At 35.2% G+C, this 27282-nt stretch overlaps 1 protein-coding gene across 1 annotated transcript; it reads right to left on the bottom strand.

Annotated features, from left to right (window-relative positions):
* Positions 1-6375: 6375 nt before the first annotated feature.
* On the bottom strand, positions 6376-26959 carry cd4-1 (CD4-1 molecule). Its single transcript, XM_051719510.1, has 11 exons — positions 26830-26959; positions 16482-16597; positions 13432-13525; positions 13187-13339; positions 12944-13081; positions 12281-12538; positions 10718-11104; positions 9060-9317; positions 8867-8973; positions 8666-8712; positions 6376-8023 (listed from the first exon to the last, which is right to left on the bottom strand). Exons 3-11 carry the CDS (start codon positions 13481-13483, stop codon positions 7993-7995), a joined length of 1431 nt encoding a protein of 476 aa, XP_051575470.1. The 5' UTR covers positions 13484-13525; positions 16482-16597; positions 26830-26959; the 3' UTR covers positions 6376-7992.
* Positions 26960-27282: the final 323 nt, after the last annotated feature.

Genomic DNA, 27282 nt, shown 5'->3' on the forward strand with positions numbered 1-27282 from the left:
ATATTGCTTTTACACATGATGTGCAGTTATAGCGTGTTACTACTTTACTGTTGACAAAGAACTCGGCTTTTGGATCTACGATCTGATCCACCCTCCTCAGCTTCAGTCACCATCGCTCAGAATTTGGAGAACATATGCTCCCAACTGCATTTTTTTTATCATTTCTGTTCAACTGCACATCCAGGGGCTCGGACCTGTCATTCAAACCGAGATGAGCCACCCTCCACAGCTTCGCTCACTGTGAGTTAGACCCTGGAGCACACACGCTCCCAATGCATTGACTTCTGCATTTTTCGCTGATTTTTCTTTTCCGTTCTCCCAGGGCGTTTAGCCTCTGCCTCAAGCCGAGAGGCACCACCCTCCTCGGCTTCAGTCTCCATCACAGAGGGCCTGGAGGAACGAATGCATTTTTTTCATCAAACCCCCTGTACAACTGCACATCCAGGGGCATTGACTTAGTCATTTTTTTCCACTGCTTTTCATTTAATTTGCATTGGGAGCAGGTGTGCTAAGTCAGTTTACATTTATATGGGGGAAAAATGAACAGAAGCATCTTTATTGTAAGTAAAAGTTTATTTCCATTGCAACATTTCAAATTGTAATGTTCTTTTCACGTTGTTGATAAAATGCATAAATATATATGGAATGCATTAAAATATATTCCCAGATAATAATAAAAAAATTATATCTTCATGTATATTTTGGTTTGTGTGGTATTTTTTACATTGAAATATAAACAAATCGTGTGTTTTGAACCACTTTGATAATTGGTTTACGTAGTTACTACAAGTGGTCTATTGGCACCTCCAAGTGACCTTTTTTTGGAAGTACACTTACATAAATAATTATGGAACAAAGAGTTTTGATCATATCGACTTCAAAATTGTGTCAGACCTTCATCAGACATGTGGCTTTGTATCAGATGTGTTTTTGGGCACTGCGCATAGTCTTGCATATTTAAAAATAAAAAAGTACTTTATAAATAATATTTGCAGTCACTATTCAAAAAAATATTTAAATGGCTCTAATTTTTTTTCATACAAAAATGATACATATTTACTTTTTAACAACAAATGTTTAAGTGTCTACTTTCAAACGAGCCCAAGTTTGTGTTTGTAGACCAAATGGTTCAAGAACTGGAAGAGTTTTACTTTGGTTATGTCGTTTTCAAGCTCATGCACAAAAAGAGTCTGAATGTTAAGACATTATAAGAGTTTTTCCCACAAATCAAAAAGCATATCTTTCATTTTGTGAACTGCTGTGCATGACTATACAAAAAAGACAACAATATGGCCCAAAAATGATTCGAAGTTCAATTATGTCCTGATGTCATTGTAATGTCATAAGTTACTTTTACTCATAATTAATCCAGCCCCTTTCTCTTGCTAAACAAAATTGCTGAACTAAAAGAATGGCAAGCCATCTCCTCTCGTTCAGATGGTCAGCAGATCCTGATCTTTGCTCGTCCTGCACTCGACCCTGCTGAAGCACCCCTAAATAGTATCTAGCGATGCCTGTTTGATTGGTTTGTATTTATTTTTTCATTAATTCTGTGTTAAAAAATCGCCTAACATGCAACACTACCGACCAGGAGACTGAGGTTAATGTAAAGAGATGGCTTCAGTTTGCCCCTGAAAGAGACTGAGGAAGGAGGAAGCGCTTGAGGAGAAAAGAAGGGCAGGACAATTTTTACTTACTTGTTTAGGACAGTTCTGACTAGACTCTCTCTCACACATACGCAGATAGAAATAAATGCAGCTATTTGGGTGGGCAATAAAATAACTACTGTGATCATATAAATGTATTGTGCTTTTTTAATCTGTAATTTGATCCCTTTAATTTGTTTAGAATGTGCATGTATATTGCATTAACGCGAGGCTTTCCTTTGGTCCTTTCTGCAAAATGTAGAACTGTGATACTTGGAAAACAGTTGGTATATTTACTTTTAGTTAACTGAACAAAAACACAAAATTAACAAAATTGTAATTTGTCTAAAGGACCTGATATTTATATATATATATATATATATATATATATATATATATATATATATATATATACAAAAATAAAACCTATTCATGCAATAGTTGTTTTGTGGTTTATTCTACATGTTTATGATTTGGGGATATTATGGCTGAGAAGAAATTCTGTGCAGAAATTGGGTTAGATGAGGCTTGGGTGTGGCTCAGTTATGGGGTTTCTGGTTAAAGGCTGGTGTTGATATGGTTTACATAAGGTTGAGATTCGGTACTGATATTATACATGTTCTGGCCCAGTGCAGGGCCGGTTATGGGCTGCTGATCGGCTGAGATTTAGGCCAGTTATGGGCCCATGCGTGGCCCTTGTCTGAAAATCCGGATCTGGGCCACTAGAGGGCCATAATCATTGATTGCTGTATGTGGGCTGAGGGAAAAATAAATTCATGCCACAGGCCAGTTCAAAAAGATGTGTTTTCAAATGTGACTCATTTCAAAAGAGACAAACAAATGTGAAGGGGAACATTATTCCATAATTAACATTTTAGGGGGACCAGAGATTGCCCAGTTACCCTTTGATTTTTGCCTGGACTGAGGGGCAGGCATCGGCATTTAGCCTAGTTTGTAGATCTCAAAGGCCTTGAAGAAGTACATAGGCTTAGGAAATCTGCAATGTAATGAGGAGACTGACTGTGTAGTGCTTTAACAACAAATTATACAATCTTAAAATCAATCCTGTAGTGAACTGCACAAGCTGCAGGTGGGACAAGTACCACTGATAGATTCCGTAATAAAGTGAGATACAATAGTCCAGGTGGGATAATATAAAGGCATGAACAAAAGTCTCTTTAATCTTTAAAACTGATAAAGAGATTTAGTTTAAAAATCATTCTAAGCTGATAAAAGCTGCCTTTTACAACAGAATTTATCTGTTTATCAAAACTTGAGTCAATTATGACACCAGTTATGACATTTCTCACATTGTCTTTCACATCATCACTAAGGGAGCAAGTATACAGTCCTGGCAGTCTTGTCTTTATATTAAGTTGAGCTGAATATAATAATCTCAGATTTAATTTCATTAAACTGGTGAAAATTATTGGACAACCAGCATTTAAAATTTTCCAAACAGTCCATAAGTGACTTTAGAGACTGATTATTGTTTTACTCTTAATAGAGTTTTTTCAGTTCTTTGAGAACTTTTATTTGTTTGGTTCAGTAAAAACAGTTACAGAGCCTGTGGACATCAAGAAGATAGGGATGGGCAATACCACTTATATTCTTTTCGATCCGATACCAAGTACTTTTAGGCCAATATCGCCAATATCGATACCAATACCGATACCGCTTTAAATTGAATTTTATGCATTCTTTGGATAAAATGAGTAACTTTATTATTACTTAATTTGTTTTTATATAATTATGGGCCTAAACAGAAAATGATTAGGCTGCTTTGTTTATCCTTTAAAAATGTGTTAGTATAAGCCACATATAAAACCTCAAAATTAACCATAGATATTATTATATGGTTACTATTACTAAAACCAAGTTACCATATGGATACTACAGTAATGCTGTAGCAAAACCATGGTTAATTGTATCAAAATCTTGGTTAGGCTACTGGCAAAAAGAAAAGAAAAAAGTGGTTACTACAGTCGTGGTTATACAATATTACTAGGGTAAATCCATGGGTAGTTTTCATAAGGGTATCATTTATTAAAGATCATTATCAATGTTTTAACAACTCTGAATTTAAATAGACCTGTAAAAACTGTCACACAAGCCCATTATAATATATGTCATGTCAAGGTTTGTCATTACTTAGTATGAATAACTCCAGATGCTGTTTTTCTGTCATTACCTCAGGAAAACACAGCTCTATGACTGAAAAGGGTGAGCGTGGTCTCTGGCTGATAGTGTATTTTAGCATTTCTGCGCATCAAGATGAGCGGAAGAAAAAATAGTTCCGGTGCCATGCAACAATTCACTAATAAAATTCTTTTTTTTCTTTCTTTCTTTTTTTTTTTTTTTTTTGCTTTTGAAGCTTATGAGATGCATTAATATTCATGTAATCTAAATAATAAGATCACTTGTAAAAAAAATTAAATAAAATAAAAAATAAAAAAAACATCAGAATCAATATTTTTATGTGAGGATCGATATTCTTGATACCACATCATTATCAGAAGTATCGATACTTTAGTATCGATCCGCACATCCCTACCAGAAGACGAATAACTCTGCCGAAAAGGCCACCCCTGTGTTCCACATCAGAGAGGAAATAAAAGTACAGGAAGACATCAGGGTTATAAAGGTGCAGAAAGACATCAGAGAAGTTAAGGTGCAGAAAGACTAGGAACACAGTAAACTTCTATTCAGTCCAGAAAAGCTCTCCAGCTGCTGAGAACAGTCAGCCAAGAATGGTAACAATATAGATAAAGAAAGGCTTTAGGGTTAAAGCAATAAAGTCTTTCTTTAGATAAAGTAGTAAAGAAGGCATTCAGTCAGTTAAAATTTAAAACAATTTGTGTGTTTCAAAAACAGGGAAGAGAAGATGGAAGGTTTGTGTCAAATGCGTGTCATGGCAGAACATCAGCAGGGCATTCAGGTGGAAAATCTTGACGCTATCTGCCTTGCCATTTCGAAACAGGTGATTGACAGTATTTAATAGTACTTCTCATTAAATAATTACATAAAATTACATTCTCAAAGATATGTGACAAAACTTATTGAAATACAAAAGGAAATGCTTAGGAGATTCAAGTTGCCTAACTAAATCAGACACCACCATCTAGGTTAAGAACCTTCAAGTGTGCTACAAAGGGAGGCTATTGCAACACTGGGGCACCTCTATCAACACCTAAAGAGTGGCATGAACTCACAATTGAGGCTCACTGCCACTGTCCTACTTCTGAAGGCTGGGGATAGCAACCAGTTCATTCATGATGATGTCAGCAGGGCCCTCCACAAAATGGTGCAAAACTGTGGTCCCGCAGGGGTCCTGAATGCAATCCTGGAGGAGGGGCTGAGGTAAGAGTTTTAGTAATCGAATAAAACAGGTGATAATCAATATAATATATTAATCAAATGGTCATTTTTTACATCTTTTTTTGTCAAAAACTATGACTTGTTAAAGTTTTGATGCAAGGGCTTGGTAATTCCAATAAGCAAGGTGAGCACATCAGAATTATCTGTTGTGCATTAATTGTTCTGGATATTTGTCTGCTCTGTCAGTCAATTTAGCTGTTAGGGAGTGTGATGCCCGCTGCCTAAAAGAAATGGCAGAAGTTTTGGGACCTTCCCAGTTTGTCAGTTCAAAGAAGAACTTCAGTGGTCACTTTATTGATGCCATCTCTAGATTAGCTGTTGATTCAGCTTAGGAAATCAGGTATTATTTTGTATGCTCTCCAAAATGTAATAGAAATGTTAATATTATATACTAAGTAATATGTAATCACAATCATACATTAAGTCTTAAGTGAATATATTCATATATTGTGTTTTTTCTGTGTTTCTCTGTGTGCATGATTGAACTCACTCCCTGCACCTGTGGAGACAAGAGTAGCCTTGTACAAAACCTTGCTTATCTAACGAGTAACTCAAACAGACAGTGTTGAGGAGGTTAGAGCTGTCACAAGGGTGGGGGCGCTAACCACAGAGAGAAACAAATTATACTGTGTGTGCTTCAGCATGTAAGAGGTGCAGAATGATTGAATGCAGCTGCATCTTGAGGCCTATATACGCTGAGGAGGTTGTAGGCTCGTTGCTCATTACCTGAGAGAATTCTCTGTATGTTTTTTGAGTCCACTTGCAAGTGTGTTCATTAAAAACTTATTAGAAAGGCACTGCAGTCTTTGAGTATTTATTACAGAATTTCCTCCACAAGGACTAAAAATAGACACATTTGGAGCACTCAAAAAACAAAAGCATCGGGAGGATAAAAAAAAAAAAACAAAAAAAAAACATTTGGAACACTAAAAAAAAAGCATCAGGAGCACTCAAAAAAACATTGGTCATAAAACATGCACCCTGTCTCTAAAATTCTAATATATTCATTTATATACAGTACATATCTAAAATGTGTAAATATATAAAGAAAAAAAAATCCATAAAAAAAAAAATATTGGCTGTTGTAATTATAGTCCCACATGATATTCAAAATGTATATCAGGGTATATTTCTTGCTGGCGTGGTGCACAGAACATCTAAGAACCATGGTATGGTAACTTGATGTTAAATATGTAAAAAAAAAAAAGAAAGAAAGAAATAGCACGGGTGCAATAACATGCAATATTTTCACAAAGCATATATATATATATATATATATATATATATATATATATATATATATATATATATATATATATATATATATATATATCAGCATTAGATGCTGGAAACGTCCCGCCCCTTACTGAAACAGAAAGTATGATTGGTTAGCAAATATCTACTCGCGTCTGAAATGAACGTTCTGATTGGTGGATCAGCTTAGTCGGACTGTCTGTCTTGCCCGTTCCATCAGTTGAGCTCCCGCCTCCTGCTGCTCCATGCGCGTTTAGAGATAATCTCTTTACACTTTATAAAATTATTATTATAATAATATTCACTCAACGGTGCTGCTGCATCGCGTTAGTAGATAATGGCAGCCATACGTATCATCACTTATTTTAGGTGGGCATACAAAAAATCCTAAGAAAGAGGGCGTTTAGGTGGGCAAACGGCGTATGCCCTAGACGACACTGCTTATGGTTACCATGGTAAAATTAGGAGCAAAGCCTGACAGAACATTTAACAATGGTAGACAGATCTGTAGATCCAGCCTATGAAGTGACCATGAAGAACATAAACCCCGAAGCAAGGTACTGTAAATACTGAATGGGTACATAAGGACAAGGGATAGTTAAATGGTCCCAAACCAGCTTTTGGAGGTGAAAACCAAAAACAATGAAATGGAGCAAAAAAAAACCAACAAAAAAAAAACATCTGGAGTATATTGTGAATATAGTCATGGCTGAAGAGTGTTGTTAGGCACGATGTGAATCGACACAGAATGTTGCAAAGCATCAAAAATCAGCTATGGGTGCTACACAGTGATACAAATAGTAGCTTAGTGGTCATAGCTGTGCTTTATTGTGAATAAACATAGCTACTGACCATCCAGGACCGGACCTGTCAGTTTTATAATAGCTGATAAGAGTCAGCTGGGATGTTCCAGGCCTGAGATGTTTGAGCAAAGACAGAAGATTACTGCCAAAAAATCTGATCATCCTGTCAGTTTGAGAACTTCACAAATTTAAACACCTCTTCAGTCCAGCAGTGACCATCATTGTCCCCGTCATCCAGCAGGCATAGTGTTGAGTAAAGGTCTTCTCATGTGTTAGAGGAGGGTCAAATGTACAAAACTCCAGGTACATCCATGCACAATTATTTTTTTCATACAGTAATTTATTGTACATTATTAGTATTTTTCTTTCTTTTTTTTTCTTTTTTATTAAGAATTACCAGAAAATAAAATAAAAAAAAAAAAAAGTTAATATATACATTTCATAGACTATTCAGAGCATAGGAGATAAGTAAGCAAGGTGGTCATCTTAAAAAAAAAAAGAAAAAACAGCAGTATATTCAAGAGATTGTAATGAGGTATGTTTGGCATTGTGGACAAAGTTGTAATCTAAAATGCATAGCATATCACAATGCCTAGCTTCAATTACATTTTATTGAATGTTTTTTTCTAGTGGTTCAATGTTCTAGGACATAACATCACATACTGTATCATGTTATTTACACCTAAAGAGATCAAGCATATGTTTTATCCTGCCTGTTATACTGCCTCTTATCAAGTATGTTCAAATATTTACAATGTGGTCATGAGAGTATGATACAAGATTAAAAAAAAGAAATACCACATCATCTGCACAATGAAGGCAGTCACTGGCATGGAAGGTTGTATTCAGACAGCTATACATCAAAATGGTTATTTATAACATCAGTTATAAATATGAAAAGTAGAAGATCCTCAGGTCTTGTAGAATCCTTTTGGCTGGGGACTGAGAGAGAGGAAGATAATCAAATATGATGATGATTTATATTTACATATGCGTGTTGAAAGGATAGCTCTCCCAAAAAAAAATCTGTCATTATTTACACACCGTCACATTGTTTCAAACCCGTATGCCTTTCTTTCTTCCACGGAACACAAAGCCCCTTTCACACATACAGCCTTTTCCAGAAAATTACCTGCAAATTTCAGGTTAGAGGTCATGTGTGAACATGACCTTTTTGAAAATACTGGTAAATTTTGCTCTGGCAATTTCCCTTAATGTGAAGTTTTATCATTACCTATTCATTTCCATACTGATGATATGTGTGAGCAGCACATGTGGTTCATTTACCAGTAAAGGCGTCCCATTGGTTTTCCTGTAATTAACCTGGTTGCATGTGTGAACAGGGCAGGGACTGACAGCTTCAGTCACCATTCACTTTCATTGGATGAAAAAAGATGCAGTGAATGTCCATGGTGTCTGAGACCCTAACAATATGTCTAAAATCATCTAGTATTGTCTGTTCCACGGAAGAAAAAAGTCATACAGGAACAACATGAGGGTGAGTAAATTATGACAGAATTTTCCTTTTGGAGTGAACTATATCTTTCAGTTCAAAACAAGATATCAAACGGCCACTAAACTCACTTTTTACAGCAGCAGAACCTGGTCTTGCGTCGCCTGTACATTATCATCTGTTGAGAAGAATCACAAAATCTATTTGAGTTTCATCTTTCAAAAAGTGTATGGATGACAGTCGAGTGTGTGTGTCTTTGTTTGTTTGTTGACAAGTCCTCTGTAAGAACTGGGGAAAACTCTGCTTTGAGTGCATAACATGGAGATATTAACCTTTTTGTATCTGCGAATGGCTATGATGACAATAACAAGGAGCAAGATGAAGACCACAGCTCCACTGCTGACGGCAACCCAAAGCCAGATGTCCACTGGAACTTTCTCTGCAAAACAGTTTATTGACAAAAGCAGAGTTACACATTTTGCAGCACCTGCATCACTCTTTCCCTATTTCTTTCACTTCTCTCACCAATCCTCAGGAAGAGCTCAGCAGATGTCAGCATCTTGTCATTTTTCCAGAGTTCACATTTCCATCTCCCTCTGTTCTGCAGTCTCACTTCAGGGATGGACAGAGAAGCAGGGTGAGGAGAGGAGCTGAGTGAGGGAAGAGTGGAGCAAGATGGACATTTCCATTTCACCTCGAGGTCAGAGGTCATAGGATTTCCTAATGTGCATGTCAGATTCACACTTACACCTTCATATTCACGAGAACTCGGAGAAGAGGTCACTAACACAAGGAGAAATGTAGACATTTCTTATTAAATAATCCAATTAAATGTTTGTATCAGCTATGCATTTACTCATATACACTCTGCATGTTATGTAACTGCAGAATGAAAAGACTCTGAAACTTCTATGTAAATATAGCAGAAGTCACAAGGGCTATATTTTAGAAACTATAAGGTTTTTGAGTCAAACGTCAGATGAAACAAATGTTTTTCTAGCAGTGGTTTTGTATGTTAGTTTTAAACACCTAGTTCAAAATGGTCTTAGAGGTGCACTGCATTTTTGTTTATTTTGCGCTAGACTAATACTGACACCTAGTGCATGCATGTACTGCATTTAGCTAAACGCAAAAGAGATGGTTTTCAGTTACTGATACCATTGAGCACTATGAGCAGTCAGATTAGTTTATTCCATGAGAGCAAGTGTCAAATAACAGAGGGGTTACAGATATAAAATGAGAAGAAGGCTGGTCATACTATCTTCATATGTGTTCATCTCAAATGAGTGTTCTTTTAAACATATGTTTTTAACAGTACTATTCATTTCTTCATGAGTAAAACATTTGAATGAGAAAAAATTACTGAGTGCCTTTAAATTAGAATACATTTTGTGAATTCTGTCCTCCACACTAAACGTCCAATATCGTCATAATTTTGCTAAAGCTGTTAGGTAAACAAGTAAACATAATATAAACCACCCTAGCATGCATTCAGGCAGGGGCCAGCTATATAATTAAGGTAGATTTTAACTAAAAAGTTGAACTGTGTTCTCAGGAAAATAACTATGACAACATGCCCTGCTATTGGGTCAACATGTGGGCCCATAAAATGTCAACGTGCATTGAATAATAGCAATAACAGTGGAAATGTGAAATATTTTTTTTTTTTCTAGCCAAGACTTATTATAATATATATATATAATCTGGTAACACTTTACATTATGGTTTTATTCTTTAGCATTAGCTAATGCATTAGGGATCATTAACTAGTGATATTTTAGCATATACTTGGTTTATGTTAATTTATCAAAATACTACTGTTCATCCTTTGTCCTTGTGAGTTCATAATGCAATAAGTAATGTAAACATATACAACTTTTAATGTAAAAAAATAATAACATAGATGTTTGTATACTGTATATGTCAAGATGAACATTATTCAAGATTAATTAATGCTCTAATGCTATTGTACATTGTTAGTTCATGTTAACTATTGTGTTAAATAATGTTAACGAATACAACCTTATGGTAAAGTGTTACCCGTAATCTCAATATTCACTGGAGTAAAAAGTCTGACAACTAGCCCCAGGCACCCCTATTTTTTGTTTTTAGCTATGTTTTTGCAATAATTAATGTGACTTCCTTAGTGTTACTTTATTCATTCATAGTGTTATTTCGCATACCCTGCAGAACCTCCACTTGTACGCTCCTGCTGAGGGTATTGCTCGTGAACTTCAGACTACAGGTGTACACCCCCCTGATCTTCTCCGATACAGGCAGCTTATGAATTGATAGGTCCTGGTCTTTCAACTCTCTTCCCTGGACAGTAATGGGTGCGCCATTTGTGACGTTCCATGTAATTGTTGGACGAAAACTTAGGCTGAGAAGAGATTTTGTAGTCTGATTGTTTTGGTCACTAAAAGAAGTGAAGCTCCAGCTACCCCCCAGGAGACCTTTATCAGTTAAGATGGACCAGGGGATGTTAGAGGTCAAAGAACAAGGGATGTCGACTGTAGAGGGGTGGTATGATACAGAGGTATAAATGGGATCTGGTGGAGAAGGGGCGAGATCTGGAGGAAAAGACAAGAAATCAAAAGAAAAATTAACACCACGCAGTGCAACAAAATGACCCACAAAGACAAACATTGTCACACAATATTCATATACAAGTTTTTTCCTTAAAGCTCCTCACTGTCCATCTTGTTTCTTTATTGTTTATTTTATTCATTGTTACTTTTTAAGTTTGGAATAAGTGTAAGGAAACAAAAACTCTCATTCTTATTCTGTATGGTTAATCAGTCTACTTAAAACAATTCACATGTTGACAATATCCAATTCTGCTAAAGAGTTCAGATTCTTAAAGTTATAGTCCGGGTTCAATACAAGTTAAGCTCAATCGACAGCTTTTTATGGCATAGTGATGACTACCACAAAACATTATTTTAACTCGTCCCTCCTTTTCTTAAAAAAAAATAATAATAATAATGGAAATGAATGGAGTAAAATTTTGGAGGGGTTAAAGGCAGAAATGTGAAGCTTCTAATTATATATACCACTCACATGAATTCTTTAGTTAAAACTCATGTATTATTTGAGCTGTAAAGTTGATTAAATCATTGTTTTAGGGTTTTACAGTTTACAGTGTTAGGCAATGAACAGCATACTTTTACATCAATAACAACCTGTTTACACGGTGTGATGTAAAACTGGTGTAAAACTATACACATTAAATAATAAGATTTACCTTTTACGATTACACAAAAATCGTTAAAATATTTGAAAGCGATTTTACCACACTAAAATCATGTTAACACACATATTTTTTACATCTTCTGGCTAGTATTTTAACATTTACAGATTAGCCATATTCACTTCCATTGTAAGTGCTTCACTGTAACCCAGAGTTTTGCTTTTTTTTTAAGTTGAAATGAACTTTTGAAGTATTCAACATCATGTCACAAATGCTGTCAATTGAGCTTAACTTGTATTGAACCCTGAATATTCCTTTAAATGTAAGAATCTGTAATTGAGTTACATGAAAACTGAATTAAAGAGCTGAGTGAAGATGAGAGAATGTAAAAAAAGACATTTAGGAAGCACACTCCTGTAGATGGATTAATACATTAATATACTCAGAAAGAGATATGCGGAGGTTGAGCGTAAATACAGTGTACAATGTTTATAAACATACAATACACAAAAATATACAGAGTACATAGAGTCAGTGTCTACACATGCTGTCTCACCTATAACAGAAACAGTCGTTGTTGCTTCTGCTTCTTGCCTTTTATACTTCACCTTGCATGTCCAAACACCACTGGCGCAACCGGGCACCTCTTCAACCAAAATTTTATTTTTATTATAAGAAATTCTTAGTTCACATGCTGAGTTTTTAGGTGGAATCCAAGTTACAGTTGTGAGACTAAGAACTGTACTGGCTTCCACTTCACAGTTCAGAGTCAGAGAGGCACCAACCATCACAGCCGGCACTTTGGGTATAGACACTAAAACAGAGAGAAAAAGATGTTGAAAAGTGGTATAAGAAAAAGCTAAAGGAAGTGAAATCTTATTATTTAATGTGTATAGTTTTACACCAGTTTTACATCACACCATGTAAACAGGTTGTTATTGGTGTAAAAGTATGCTGTTAAGAATTCTCTTTTTCAGTATGACGCAGGGTGGCGCAGTACACTAGTTCACATTATTACACTCTTTTATTGTAATTATTTCATTTCATTTATTTATTGAGTCCAAATTTAAACACAAAAGTAAGTGCCGTTTTCTCATATATTTGAAAAAGAAACAAAATAGGTGAATCATTTTAGAAGAGGCTAATAAAGGGATGTTTTCAATGCATAATTTGAAATATAAAAATGTGAAATGCCCTCTCTCTGTGAACTTTGTCTTACCGCGGTACAGTCTGTAGGTCTTGGTAAACTTTTCCATCAATACGTATTGTTCACAGCGAAAAATTTCAAAATCCGAATCCTCCACTGGTGAGATTTGTAGAGAGAAATCTGGTAACAGAGAGGCGCGCATCCAGGTCCCTACAGATGGCATAAATACATGTGCAGTTATAACAAACATGATAGCCTAATTATTATTTGAATATGCAAAAATGCATATACTCTTAAACAAAAATTGCACCTCACCCTTTTGGATCCCACTCTGAGGATTCCTGCTGATAATTTCTTTGCTATCTGACTTATAGTACCAGTTCACATAAACATTCTCTTCATTTGCCCTTTTGTCTCTGGGTAGGGTAACAGTCCCTCCTTCCTGAGCGTAAATTATCATGGGGATTTCTAACGGCACAAGAACACAAATTGCTTATATAAGCTTCTACTGATTTCATGCCATATACAATAACAACTGTCATGCTATTTGCCACACTTACCTTGTGCTTTGAGAAATTGGAGAAGCAGGGATATTAGTATCCAACACAGCATTATTCTGTCCTCAGAACAGATGGAGAAAGGGCCAAGGTTGATCTGTAAAACATTTCAGTAAGACACTTCTGATTTCATAGTCTTAGACCAATGCAATAGTAATGGGAAGCCTTTAGAAGAAGGAAGGGGCTTGTGGTGGGCTCAGATTTTTTGAGTGATTGAGAGAAAGAGTGAGAGTAGGGGATGGTGAGGGGGAGAAGAAAGCTTTGTGGTGGGCTATGGGTTACATACACAAAGCAAGATGAGTGCCAGTGAAGAAACTTCAAAGAAAAACAGTTAGAAAGGCAGCGAGAAGAAGCAGCCGAAAGGTGTGTCTGTAGTGGGCTGAGATTGTACGGGGAGTAGATTGTTATCCTGCTCATTTTCACCTCTTCACCTCCTCCTCCATAACACCCCCTCTCTTCCTCCCTTGTTCCACGAAAGGCGGATCTCTCCTCACTTACACAAAGAAAAAGGTACACCACATGGCGCTGCTGGTGGCATAGCAGTGCTGGGAGTGTGGTGTGCATTATGTCTGTTATATCTGATCTTGCCTTTCTTCTTGCACTTTTAAAATGTGTATGTGATTCACATAAATCTTTCTTTTTTTCACTCTCTGTGAAGAGATTGATACCCCAAGCTGTAAACCCTTTAGTCTGTGACTTTTATTTACGATATTGATTATATTTAAATATTTTTAGGCACACTTGATCAAATTAAAATCATTCTATAAAACAATCTTTAAAAATAACTGTATCCATAATTTAGATGTTCTCACGTGAAGCACATATTTTAGGTGAACATTATTTCAGGATAAATATAAGATAATGTAACTGCTGCAGTTTAATTTCCATAGTTGCACAGACAAAGTATACTACACAGAACAGTTTCTTTTCACATCAACATTATTATTAAAAGTATGAAAATTTTGAAGAATTCTAAAATAATTCATAAATAGCCCGACGATAAACTTTTATGGGTAGTGCGATACTAAATATTTGTGGGGCCTCACAGTCCAGGCTGATTATGCAAATATGATTTGGCTAAACATAAATTTTGTAAATCCCAGCATGACAAAGTACCTGTTTTGTCACATTGTCTCAGCAATGGAGAAGTGAATTCAGTAATCAGTGAAGTTTCTCAATGGTCAGTGGTTGCATCACAGAATGAAACCATTTGTTAAGACATGCAGTTATATTACAGTTATATTCCAGCCATCCGTACACAGGGTTGGGGAGTAACGAATACATGTAACGGGATTACGTATTTAAAATACAAAATATAAGTAACTGTATTCCACTACAGTTACAATTTAAATCATTGGTAATTAGAATACAGCTTCATTCAGAAAGTATTTTGATTACTGATGAGATTACTTTGCATTTTATTGTCATTTGTTTCATTTAATATTTAGTCTTTTCAGATGGAAAACATTTATACATATAAATGATGCGATCCAAAGTGCATTTGAACAGTGGAGAAACACTTTCTTATGATGTGTTTCATTCATATGAGCAGACAGAGAAGTTAGAAAGAAATAGAAAGAAACCTTGTGTAAATTGTCAGCTTTACGTTAAGCTAAAATGCTATTTCTAGCCATTTTACATGCACATGTTACCTGTCACGATCATATTTTTTTATCAAGAAAATTCACGTTGGATCATAATTTCATTTTTTCTAGTAAGACCTTTGATATTAGGGCAAAAATCATATTCTTGATAATAATTTTTGTATTGTTTTCCTGTAAAAATATCTAAAAATCCATAAAACAAGATCAGTTTGATTTATCTTGTTTTAGAAACAACACTGCATAAGATATTTAGGTTTTTCGGAGAATGTATTTTTAACATGTGTATTTTGTCTTACTGTAGTTTTTATAGTCAAAACAAGTGAAAAAATCTACCAGTGCTGAAGAAGTAATCCAAAGTATTTAGAATACGTTACTGACCTTGAGTAATCTAACGGAATATGTTACAAATTACATTTTACAGCATGTATTCTGTAATCTGTAGTGAAATACATTTCAAAAGTAACCCTCCCAACCCTGTCTGTACATAAGGTCTAAATAAAGTTTATTGCTCTGATTCTAGAGTAAAATTGTCTTTAATTAGATCCAGTGTATATCAGTGTCTCCAAAGATAGAATAATTAGTTAAGTGACGAGTGGAGCACAATGTGTAAGAAATTAGGGAAAAGTTTTAAAGAATGAGAAACAGAAACAGAGGAAAGAGAAGAACACAAAGAAAGATAAAAGATAGATGTAGATATAGAGATAGAGAGAGCAAGAGAGTGCACCTGAAGAACTAACCCAGAAAGACAGATGATCAGGGCTGTGGTCAGGATGGAGGTTAAACAGCAAACAGACACAGAGAGATGAAGAAAAGAAGGGAGGGGAACAGTACTGAGACCATGAACTTCAATTTCTGAATACCTTACAAGTAATGGACGGGAGAGGTTAAACATGGTTCGTAAATATTTTAGTCAATTAATGAGTCCTATTGAGAGAAATTATTCAAAATAAATTCTAAATGAATTTGGATATTGTATTTTTATATTTATTTTTTTCATTTTAGTACTAAACACAGAGCGCAAAGAAATCTAGATCTTGTTGTATTTGTTATTAATTGTTCATGTTATGATAGAACCAAAGGTAGTTCTGTGGCTCATTTTCACAGCTTCAACTTTTAATAGGAACTACATTTTTGCTATATACTTTAAGCCATAGCAACTGAACTGAAAAAGTATCATCCCTGTTCAGTTTACTTTACTTTTTACTTTATCTCATATTTAATCAAGTTTAGAATGCGGCTTGCATCCAGTTTTCTGTTTCTAAGGCAATGTGTCCTTAAGAAGAAAAAAACATAAAAAAAAAGACTTGTTTTTTCATATTACAAAAACAGCTAGAAAAGAGAAATAAATAAAAAAATTATCTGTGATAAATACTGAATAAAGTTAGCATGTGTTGGATAAAGATAATATGTGTTTAAATAAAATGTACACATACGTGTAAATATACTCACCTTTTGAGCAAAACACTGTATCGCTCCTCTTCAAAGTTGTGCAGCGGATATGTTCACTTACTGGCCAAAATATTTCTACTTAAACTTTGCTGACGCCTCCCCTCTGTCTGATTGGCCTAAGGGGTAAAAGAAGACGTCCAGTTATTGGCACAAGGCTGTTGAAATAGATTTTTTTATTAGTAGTATTTTATTTTATTTTTTTGGTTGAAGATTTTCCCCTCCTTCCACAGAAAATCTGAATTGTCAGTTATGAATGCTTTTGACAATGAAACTTTAGTACTTCTCTGACCGTATTCTTTTTGGTGTTCTTATACCAATTCAATAAGTCAAATAAATCCATAAAGCATAGGAAATTGTACCAAATATCAAATCTGTCCATGCATGAAATACTTCAATAAGTTGTTATGACAATAACTGCTGTATAAATTCATAGTGTTTTCTTTAATGATAAACTAGAGACATCGACACTTAATTATTCAGAGACAAAAAAAGCATATTCTGAGTAGGTCTTTCTCACCTACACTAAAAGACAAATATTATGCATGAACATTCAGAGATTAACAAATACTCTGAAACCCAATTTATTCTTCTTTATTTTGCGCTGCCATCGTTTCATTTTATGTTTTGTTTGCATGTTTTTATTTTTTTAAGTTGATTTTTATTTGTTTGCATCAATACATGGTATAATTGACTTTTACCGGGTCCATGTGCTTTTATATGTCAGTTTCCTATTAGAAACATTAGTGTTATGGAGCAATTGATAAGTTATTTAATTCAATTCCACATTGTAAAATTTGCAGTTTTTACTGCTATTTCTACCTGATCTAACCCAATGTGTAACGCATTGCACATTGGGTATAACCAGTTCATTTATTCATATGAAATAATATTTTTGACTTGAATACAAACAGTTCATTTAGATGCTGTCAGATGAAACATACTGTATTTTTAGGTTATCTGACAAATTGTTTTTTACAGTGCATTTAAAAAACACAGCTAATTAACATCTGTTTCAGCACCTAACCCTTCCAGAACAGAATAATTTGATGAAAACTGAAATTTCTCTCTATTCCTCTATTCTCAATTTCAGTTGTTCCATTGCCCTTTCTCTGTTGCATAAATGGCTACATTAGATTGTGTATATCATCTGTTTAAAGAGATTTAATGCTTCAGTCTAATATTCACCTGGCACTCGGAACCGGAGTGCATAACTGCGGCTCTGGCAAATGCTGGTGGAGTAACAGCATGTAACTACTGTTTACAATAAACAACTATTCCCATGTTATTACTTTTGCACAGGATCCTGTCAAAGATGCTTGAATTATATAACTTGTACAAATGATTCCATTGTGCTGAATCAACATATAACAACAAATCCAGACTTTAAAATGGATCACATTCTCAACTGTCTACAGCCCAAATTGATTTTAAGGGGAAAACTAATTTTTTTCATAAAAATTAGACCAGTATTGTTTGTTTTCTAAATTTAAATGTGATTTGTAAGGAAATGCTTAGAAAACAGAAAAAAAGGAACAGTATGTGAAAACACATGTATGACTTTTGTAACTTCATCTGGGTTTGAATCCTATGAATCCAATGGTTCTCATTTAAAACATACTCATGCAGCATGCAATAAAAAGGGTATCAAATGTATTTCAAATATATATGATTCCTTTTAGACAAAGCAATGGCTTGCATACATTGAAGTTAATGTTTTTCATATTTTATAACACAGCTCATGCTCACTACATCTCTCCTAGTTTCCTACATTTCATTTCTTGAAAAAACTTTTCTGTGTCACTACTAGTATAAAAGTAACCAAAACTATGCAGTTCCTTGAAGGATCTTGATTTCTCTGTTAAACAAAAATAGAATTGAAAGATAGAAGCTCATGTTTCATGATGGATCTAATTATGATCACTCTGGTCGATAAAAGAGAACAAAGGTTTTTGCTAGAGGCAAAATATAGATATAAAATTGATTATGTCAGTTTTTTTATGATCCCCTATTGTCAAGTCAGCAAAAAACAGCAAAATATTAATATACTTCCCTTCATAGCTCCTCACTATATCTTATATATCTGTTGCGTATAGGTCCATTATAACATTAGAAGCAACTTAACAAGTCAAGTTCCTCAAACTCGCTTACAAAAAATGTCATTCTTATTCTGATTATTGTGCTAGATTGCGCAGATGTGTTTCAGAGAGTTTAGAGGCCCGAAATAAGTCATGAGCAAGTCTTCCTTAAACACATTTATACAAGCTACAGTCTTAAGGTTCTTAAATCATTCTTTGTAGCACCATTGGTTTGACGGAATAACCCTCCTCTTGTGAAGAACTATTTTCCACTGTACCACTCTTGAGCTGGTTACTAGGTTTTTGGGAGATGAAAACATTTCTTCATGTTCTATTATAGGTTTTTCAGATCAGTGTATTGGTTTCTGAGTTCTTTAAAGCAAAAGCACATTGATTGAGTTCTCAATACATAGACAATAACAAATTATCTTTGGAACTTAAAAGTTCTCCAATAGTATTAGTATTTTAAATAATTTGGGTAGAAATTGGAGCCTTTAATTTTAAGAGTAAATAAAGTATTCCTCTCTAGATTTATAGAGAGAGAGAGAGGAAGAGAGAGAGAGAGAGAGAGAGAGAGAGAGAGAGAGAGGAAGAGAGAGAGAGGAAGAGAGAGAGAGAGAGAGAGAGAGAGAGAGAGAGAGAGAGAGAGAGAGAGAGAGGTACTGTAGTGAAGAGCATTTTTGACAGGGGTGGTTTGCAAAGGGGAACCACATTAAGGTTGAAACAAACATGTTGCCTGCCTCACATCTGTGTCTGAGGTTTCACCTCTCTGTCATTCTCTCTCTTCCTGCCATGCTCTGCTCATCTTTTTCACAAAAAAAAATAAAAAATAAAAAAAAATAAGTTAAACTTCACAAAGCTCTTTGTCCTTTAGATCACTGTTCACCTTAATATGTTGGTAGCTTTGAGGTTTCTTATGACTTCAGACTTTGCTATACAATAAAACCACAATTGGACTGGATTATTGATTTTCAGGTGTCTTTTAAAGTCAATTCTCATCATAGTAACTAGATTTCAGTTAGCATTTGGTGCTCATTTAGCTAGCCTTTAGTAGTATCTATCTATTCCTTGATTGTCTCTTTCCTCTCTGCCTCTGTGTGCTGAGCTATAAGGAAAGACCCAATTTAGAGGGATCCCTCATTACTCACATAGACTGAAAGGGCGTCAAGACAGCAAACATAATCATTACAGAAAGAATGAAAGATAGAAAGCAGGGAAAGAGGCGGTTGTGGGCGATTTATTTCAATATGTCCCATATAGGTTTTCGTTATGTGTTTCCCCTTCAGTAAGTCATTTCCCTGTGTATTTTGAGCGTGATAATGTGTTCTTCACCCACACATCCTACTAACAATATTTTTGGCAAATAATCTGCACTTTTTTCGTCTTGCGTACCAACTAAAATCTGCTAAAAGTAGAGATTGCACATGGAGATTGTGTGTATAGTGGGAGATTCGCTATTGCTGTCTGACTAACAGGGGATCCCTCACACAGATCGAATCCTTAGAAACTTTCAGTGATTCACACACATCTGCTTAGACTGTGGGCTGTAGGAAATGGTGAAAACTCTGAGGCGTGCATGCAGAGAACTGAAGAGGGTTAAGATGGATGCCATGAGGGACTGATGCATGCAACAGCTGCTTATTTTCTAATGTAAGGCTTTCACACGCAAATGCCCTGTTTTAGAAAAGTTAGTGGAAATTACATAGAAAGACAAATTGTTATAATCTCTTTTGTGCTTCTTTTCAGTTACAAACCTCTTCCATTTAATGAAGTAAGTCTTGTATGTTAAAAATGCAATCCTGGCTAAATGTCAGTGGAAAGAGTCGTCGAGAGAAAGAGAGAGATTACTGACATTTGGTCTGATGCTGACAAAAATGTTTATTTTTAGGTTAATGCACAGAAGATTAGATCATATTATATTGAGCAACTTTCGAAACTTGACTGTACAGAAGATGATTCTTTTCCATTACGTAATTATTACGTTCACGTCATTTTGTTTCTGGCTCTCTCACTGTTTTTTCTGCTGAAATCTGTAAATGGCCTATGTTATTACAAATATTTTCATTGAAATTCTTGTAAAACAAAGTCATACTTATTTTCTGGAATCTTTCATCAGCAATGTGATTTCCTATCAATACTTGCTAGCTTTTTCAGGAATATCTTCTTCTGAATGCAAAATATACATTTTGTTTTATGGTGAAAAACGTAAAACTTGTTAACATTTGGTCATGACGATGCCTGTTTACTGTATTGAGGTGAATGAGCCACCTGACATATGGTTTAAATTTCAAGATATATTAACTCAGCAAAAAAAGAAACGTCCCTTTTTCAGGACACTGTATTTTAAAGATAATTTTGTAAAAATCCAAATAACTTTACAGATCTTTATTGTAAAGGGTTTAAACAAAGTTTTCCATGCTTGTTCAATAAACCATAAATAATTAATGAACATGCACCTGTGGAACGGTCATTAAGACACTAACCGCTTACAGACGGAAGGCAATTAAGGTCACAGTTATAAAAACTTAGGACACTAAAGTGACCTTTCTACTGACTCTGAAAAACACCAAAAGAAAGATGCCCAGCGTCCCTGCTTATCTGTGTGAACGTGCCTGAGGCATGAGGACTGCAGATGTGGCCAGGGCAATAAATTGCAATGTCCATACTGTGAGACACCTAAGACAGTGCTACAGGGAGACAGGAAGGACAGCTGATCGTCCTCGCAGTGGCAGACCACATGTAACAACACCTGCACAGGATCGGTACATCCGAATATCACACCTGCGGGACAGGTACAGGATGGCAACAACAAATGCCCGAGTTACACCAGGAATGCACAATCCCTCCATCAGTGCTCAGACTGTCCGCAATAGGCTGAGAGAGGCTGGACTGAGGGCTTGTAGGTCTGTTGTAAGGCAGGTCCTTACCAGACATCACCGGCAACAACGTCGCCTATGGGCACAAACCCACTTTCGCTGGACCAGACAGGACTGGCAAAAAGTGCTCTTCACTGGCGAGTCGCGGTTTTGTCTCACCAGGGGTGATGGTCAGACTCGCGAATGAGTGTTACACCAAGGCCTGTACTCTGGAGCAGGATCGATTTGAAGGTGGAGGGTCCGTCATGGTCTGGGGCGGTGTGTCACAGCATCATCGGACTGAGCTTGTTGTCATTGCAGGCAATCTCAACACTGTGCGTTACAGGAAAGACATCCTCCTTCCTCCACCCACAGCTGGTGGCCACACCAGATACTGACTGTTACTTTTGATTTTGACCCCCCTTTGTTCAGGGACACATTATTCCATTTCTGTTAGTCACATGTCTGTGAAATTTGTTCAGTTTATGTCTTAGTTGTTGAATCTTTTTATGTTTGCTGAAAATAAAAGCAGTTGAAAGTGAGAGGACATTTCTTTTTTGATGAGTTTATATATATAAAAAAAAACAGCAGACTAGAATGTAATAGAAAATGTAATGTGTTTAAAGCCTCTTCCATAACAGCAGAACAACTACTGAGCCATATTTGATTTGCATGCTCTGAAGATGTTTGTTGGCTTCTTTCTCATTAATTACATTTTCTATTCCATCCAGACTGAAACTAAAGGTCAGATAGGAAAACACTCTGACAACATGTGTGGTGTGGTGTGTGTTTGTGGGGGGGGGACAAACTAAAGTGAGAGGATGAGAAACAGAGAAACATGCCTGTATGACACACTGTGTGAAAGAGGGAATCCTTCTCTCATTATATAAATCACTCACTCTTTCTGTAAGCATAACTGCAGTATTCAAACAAGGAATAACACAAAGAATAAACTGATAAAACACAGCTGAACTCTCCTATTATTACGCTTTTCAAAATGCCTGTTCCATAAAACACCTTTTAGCACTTTCTGTGTACACTAATGCACCAATAAAAATGAAGGCATCACACCCATAGTGATGTGACACTGAATCACTTTCTGACCACCCTTTAACCATTAAACACTCTCGTTCTTTATTTTGTCTAATTACACATTTGTTCACTCTTTGTGAAAATATGTAGAATCTACTTGCACCATTTATGTGTTCTGGAAGCAGGATGCTCGACATCACACTGTTTCATTTTTGCTCCTTGGTTGAGCGCTCAGATATATTACTATGTGCTTTATAATCCTCAACTTTATTGATGATTCCAAAACTATTGCTGCCTTGATTTTCATAATGTACAGCCACAGGTATCTAGTAACAAAAGGATGCTTGTTGCAGGATTTAATTAAATGAGGATCAGTTGGTGTCTGATGATTTTATCTACAGATACCTAAATATATTTTAAATCAGTTGTTAACACATATAATTACATTCTAACTAAATATTCTTAGGCTACATATAAGTGTTTAAGCTACCTAACTAGATGAAATAAGAAAAAGATATGTCCTAACTTTATGTGCTTGAGATTTCAGTTACATTTATGCTCTAAACATGTTACACCCCTGTGAAGAGAAAGCCTTCACAGAAGGGGTACAATGGACTAAAAGGCCCAAAATAACAACAAACACCACTACAGTACTTTCCTTAATACCTTTTTGTTGCTGTGCACTGAGAAATTTTTCTGATCCATGATTGTGTGAAATGATAAAAGGTAGATCACACAAGATAGATTTGATGTACATTGATCTAACATGTCGGAGAAAACCTGCTCTGTATAAAAAGGCCACCCGACACACTAAGTTAGCAGAGGGGGGAAATGCAGAATGCCTGTACATGCGATAATCTGATTTCCATATGGAATGGATTTGTTGTTAAGGATGTGCAAATTGGGCCCACATGGACTGTATACCAATCACAACAGAGATTCACTTATAAAATATGCCTGCACTAACATTGTACCTCCAACGTGTTCACAGTTCTGTTATTAACAGCAGCAGTCTTTAAAAATACAAACATATTACCAAAACGCCAAAGGAGTTATTTTGACTTAAATGTTACTCAAAATATAAAGTGCTATATTAAAAGAATCTGCATATATGATATTGCATATTGACCAATATATCATTATATCACTATAGCTCCCCCGTTGTCCTTTTGTCATAGAGTATGCTTGCGTTTATTACATGGTATTAAATCAAAACAAACTTGTTATATCTTTTCACTTTATTAATCCACTTATTTTTTTATTGCTGGTTAAATATTTAATAAAAATGAAATGTTTTTTATCGTCATTCATATTGGACAAGAAGAAGGCACATTTTCCTTATGGGGGCCTTAAGCCTTGTTGTACCCTACATTAGTGACTCGCGTGGCATATTACATATCTACATTGTCCAATCTCTCTTTCTTATGCAGATATAAATACATACAGTATATGTGCCAGGTGGAACTGTGGTATTAATTACAATACATATTTCCCTATGAAGAATGCAAGTTGCTGTGTATAAACTTTTTTTTATAGTTGATAAAAAATACTATATTTTCTGTCCCTGAATGTGCATAAGGATCCTCTAAAAGTTACAATACAACATGTTATTTTCTCGTTGTGCAGATATACTACATGATAACACAGAAGACTTATAGTTTAGATGGATTTTTTGACAGAGATCAAATTTAATGCTTGTGTGAGACACCAACCGTGCATGTGTCTAATGCGTTGCATTATCCAATGTAATGCATTTAGTATACACAATACATACACAAACAGCTAATGCTAGATTTTAAGATTGTACCATGATGATATTTATTCATACTACTTTTGATTCATAATTTCTTCATTATGTCTGTGTATGTGTGGGCAGGTTTAAGTGGTTTACGAGGACTTTTTTTAGGTTGCAAACTGGTAATTACAAGGGTATTATGCTATAAATGTGGTTTATGAGGACATTTCTAGTGTCCCCATAATTCAAATTGCTTAAACGATGTTTTTTTGAAAATGTAAAACTGAAGAAAGTTTTTTGTGAGGGTTAGGTTTAGGGGTAGGGTTAGAGTTAGGGGATTGAATCTATAGTTTGTACAGTATAAAAATCATTATGTCAATGGAGAGTCCTCATAATGATAGCTGCACAAACATGTGTGTGTGTGTGTGTGTGTGTGTGTGTGTGTGTGTGTGTGTGGAGGGCATTGTTTATGCAACTTTTTGTGTATGTCCTACAATTCAGAGTTGAGTTTTAAAGAGAAAATGGCTGGATACAAATTAATTGTCAAGGTGATAAACTATTATTTTACATTGTGAAATTTAAGACTGCTCTAGCTACAATAGTTGTCCATACGATTAAAAAATAGCTGTGATTATTAAAAATATGGCAATGGTACATTTTGACGTGTATGCTCTGTGCGCAGTGAGCTAAAAGCTCTCTTGTTGATTTGACTTTTTGGAAGATATTTTTGTAGATTTATTATGTAAATAGATTCTTTTTCACTAAGTGCAACATGCCTTGACAGAATGAGTAAAGTCACCAAAAAAAACCAAAAGTCCAACAATATAGATTCTCTGCCACATGCTTCTAATACAAGTGGGGTTTATTGTTGCGTAACGTCAGTGCATTTTCATGAAGTCAGTTATGCTGTAATGATTTCAAAATGAAAATAGCATGACAGAAAAAAAAAAAAACACAGACAAGCCATAAAAGAACTTTCTCCAGATATTTGCAATCATACTCACTTCACAGTATTATAGCATGGTAAACAAAAATGACAACTTGATATCTTTGACTTGCTTGCATGTTTTGCTTTGGAATTCTGAGTCTCTAAATTATGCACTGGAGTATGACTCTATGAAAGTTTTATTCACCTGAAGGTAGCACCACGATGGAAATAACGTAAATAAAGAAAACACACAGGATTTTATTAAGTGATGTTTTGAGCCATTCAGCTCTTCCTCAGACTTCACGTTGTTGTCCCCATGTGTGTGGTTCCTTTATTTACTTTTTTGTTTGATATTTGTGGATCCTGCAACCACATTTATAAATCTTTGGATGCGCATGCCTTTTTTCAATATTTTAATCACAAAGATGGACTCAATTTTTGTCTTAGTCTAAACAACCATCCTGTTTTTTATAGAGACAATATAATTTCATATGTGCTAAATCTCAGTGTTTATCTCTCCCTGTTTATCCTCACCAAGAAAATCACAAACAAAACCAAGTCATTAACATTAATGACGGCCATGTCTAAATAGTACGATTCTTTTCATAATCTTGTTTGTATTTCTATTAGAAATGAGTTGTCTCTGCAGTGAAAATAGAATAAATGTTGCAATTAATATGGATGGATTTTCACTAGTGAAATTGGATGGGGGAAGACGATGGTGTCTTTAAAAATGAAATAAAAATGGTTCATTGCATTTCAGTGCAAAAGACAGCACCAAACCCAGACCAGCCACAGGGAAAAACTTTCTAAAGCAGTCCATTACATGGAAACTACTGAATTAATAAATCGATTTTGGTGATTATGTTAGTGACTTAAACATGAAAAAATACCTCTTCCAAAATAATTGCTGTATTTAACCATCTAATTTTATGAATCATGTTTAATGTATTTCTGACAAAATGAGCATTTCTTCACTATTTCCTAAATGTACACTGTTTAACTGTTCAATTCACAATAGCTTTCTGCCTAAATGATCTTGTATGAATGAAATGTAACAAACTAGAAAGTATCATTTTACTGATTCTATACGATCGTGTGAGATTTAGTGCATCATATAACTGCTGAAACTTCAAAAACACAGACAACTTAGCTTAGCTAAACTTAACTACAGAACTCTAATATGAAAATACAATAAAACTTGAAGTGTTGGACACATTTTTCACTAATCATAAAGGAGTCAACAACATTGCACAAATTTCTGAATTCAAGTGCCTATATTAAGTCCTCGGCCTGCAGAACATGTCAAGTTTTGACGCCAGTGATCCTAAAAGTGACCTAATAAATGTTAATGTTACACATAGTGAAGGTTGACGCATTAAACTTTTGCATGTTTATGCCAACTACAAAGCATGTTATAAGAATCCATATGAACAAACACAGATAATAAAACATTTTTAAAAAAAATGTTTTAAGACATCCTCAAAAACAAATATTTATGTATAAATAACCTGTACACCAATACACCAAAAATAAATAAATAAATATTTTTTTGAATATAATTTTATTTGCTTGTTATTGTAGGTTACTCAACGTTTGTGTCAGTCAGAGAAGCGTCGCAACAAAAGACCTTTGACCGTATACAAGAAAACCTGTAGCAGACTGGCTAAATCATAATAAGTCGCATTGTTTATGTTGGTAATAGTAACAGAGCAATACTTACAGTGTGTGTTCTGTTCAGGATCAGAGAGCTACACTGACATTTTCTTCCAAACACAATCTGTCATACACACAGAACAGGAAACTGCAACGTGATTCGCACAGCTCTACACACATCTGTCTGTCTGTGGTATTGTGTGCCAGTGCCTAATGTCAGTGTTCCTTTTTTATTCCACTGGCCTTCCCTCTACATGTCTGTCACTCACTGCAGCAAGCCATCTGTAAAGCTCCTGAAAAACATCATTGCTTTTCCTCTAACAGGCCTGTCAACACAACTCGTATCTTTCATTTTCAAGTCACCCTATGCTAGCACACACGTTCACATGCATGCACACTTTCATACTTAAAATATTTAATTAGTTCAAATGTGACCTGCTCCATCATTTACACAGCATCTTTTGAGCCTGCTTTAAATTCTGTTAAAATGCAATGCCGCATAAACGCCAGATTAAATTAA

Source organism: Myxocyprinus asiaticus, chromosome 15 (assembly GCF_019703515.2).
Source record: "Myxocyprinus asiaticus isolate MX2 ecotype Aquarium Trade chromosome 15, UBuf_Myxa_2, whole genome shotgun sequence".
Lineage (NCBI taxonomy): Eukaryota > Metazoa > Chordata > Actinopteri > Cypriniformes > Catostomidae > Myxocyprinus > Myxocyprinus asiaticus.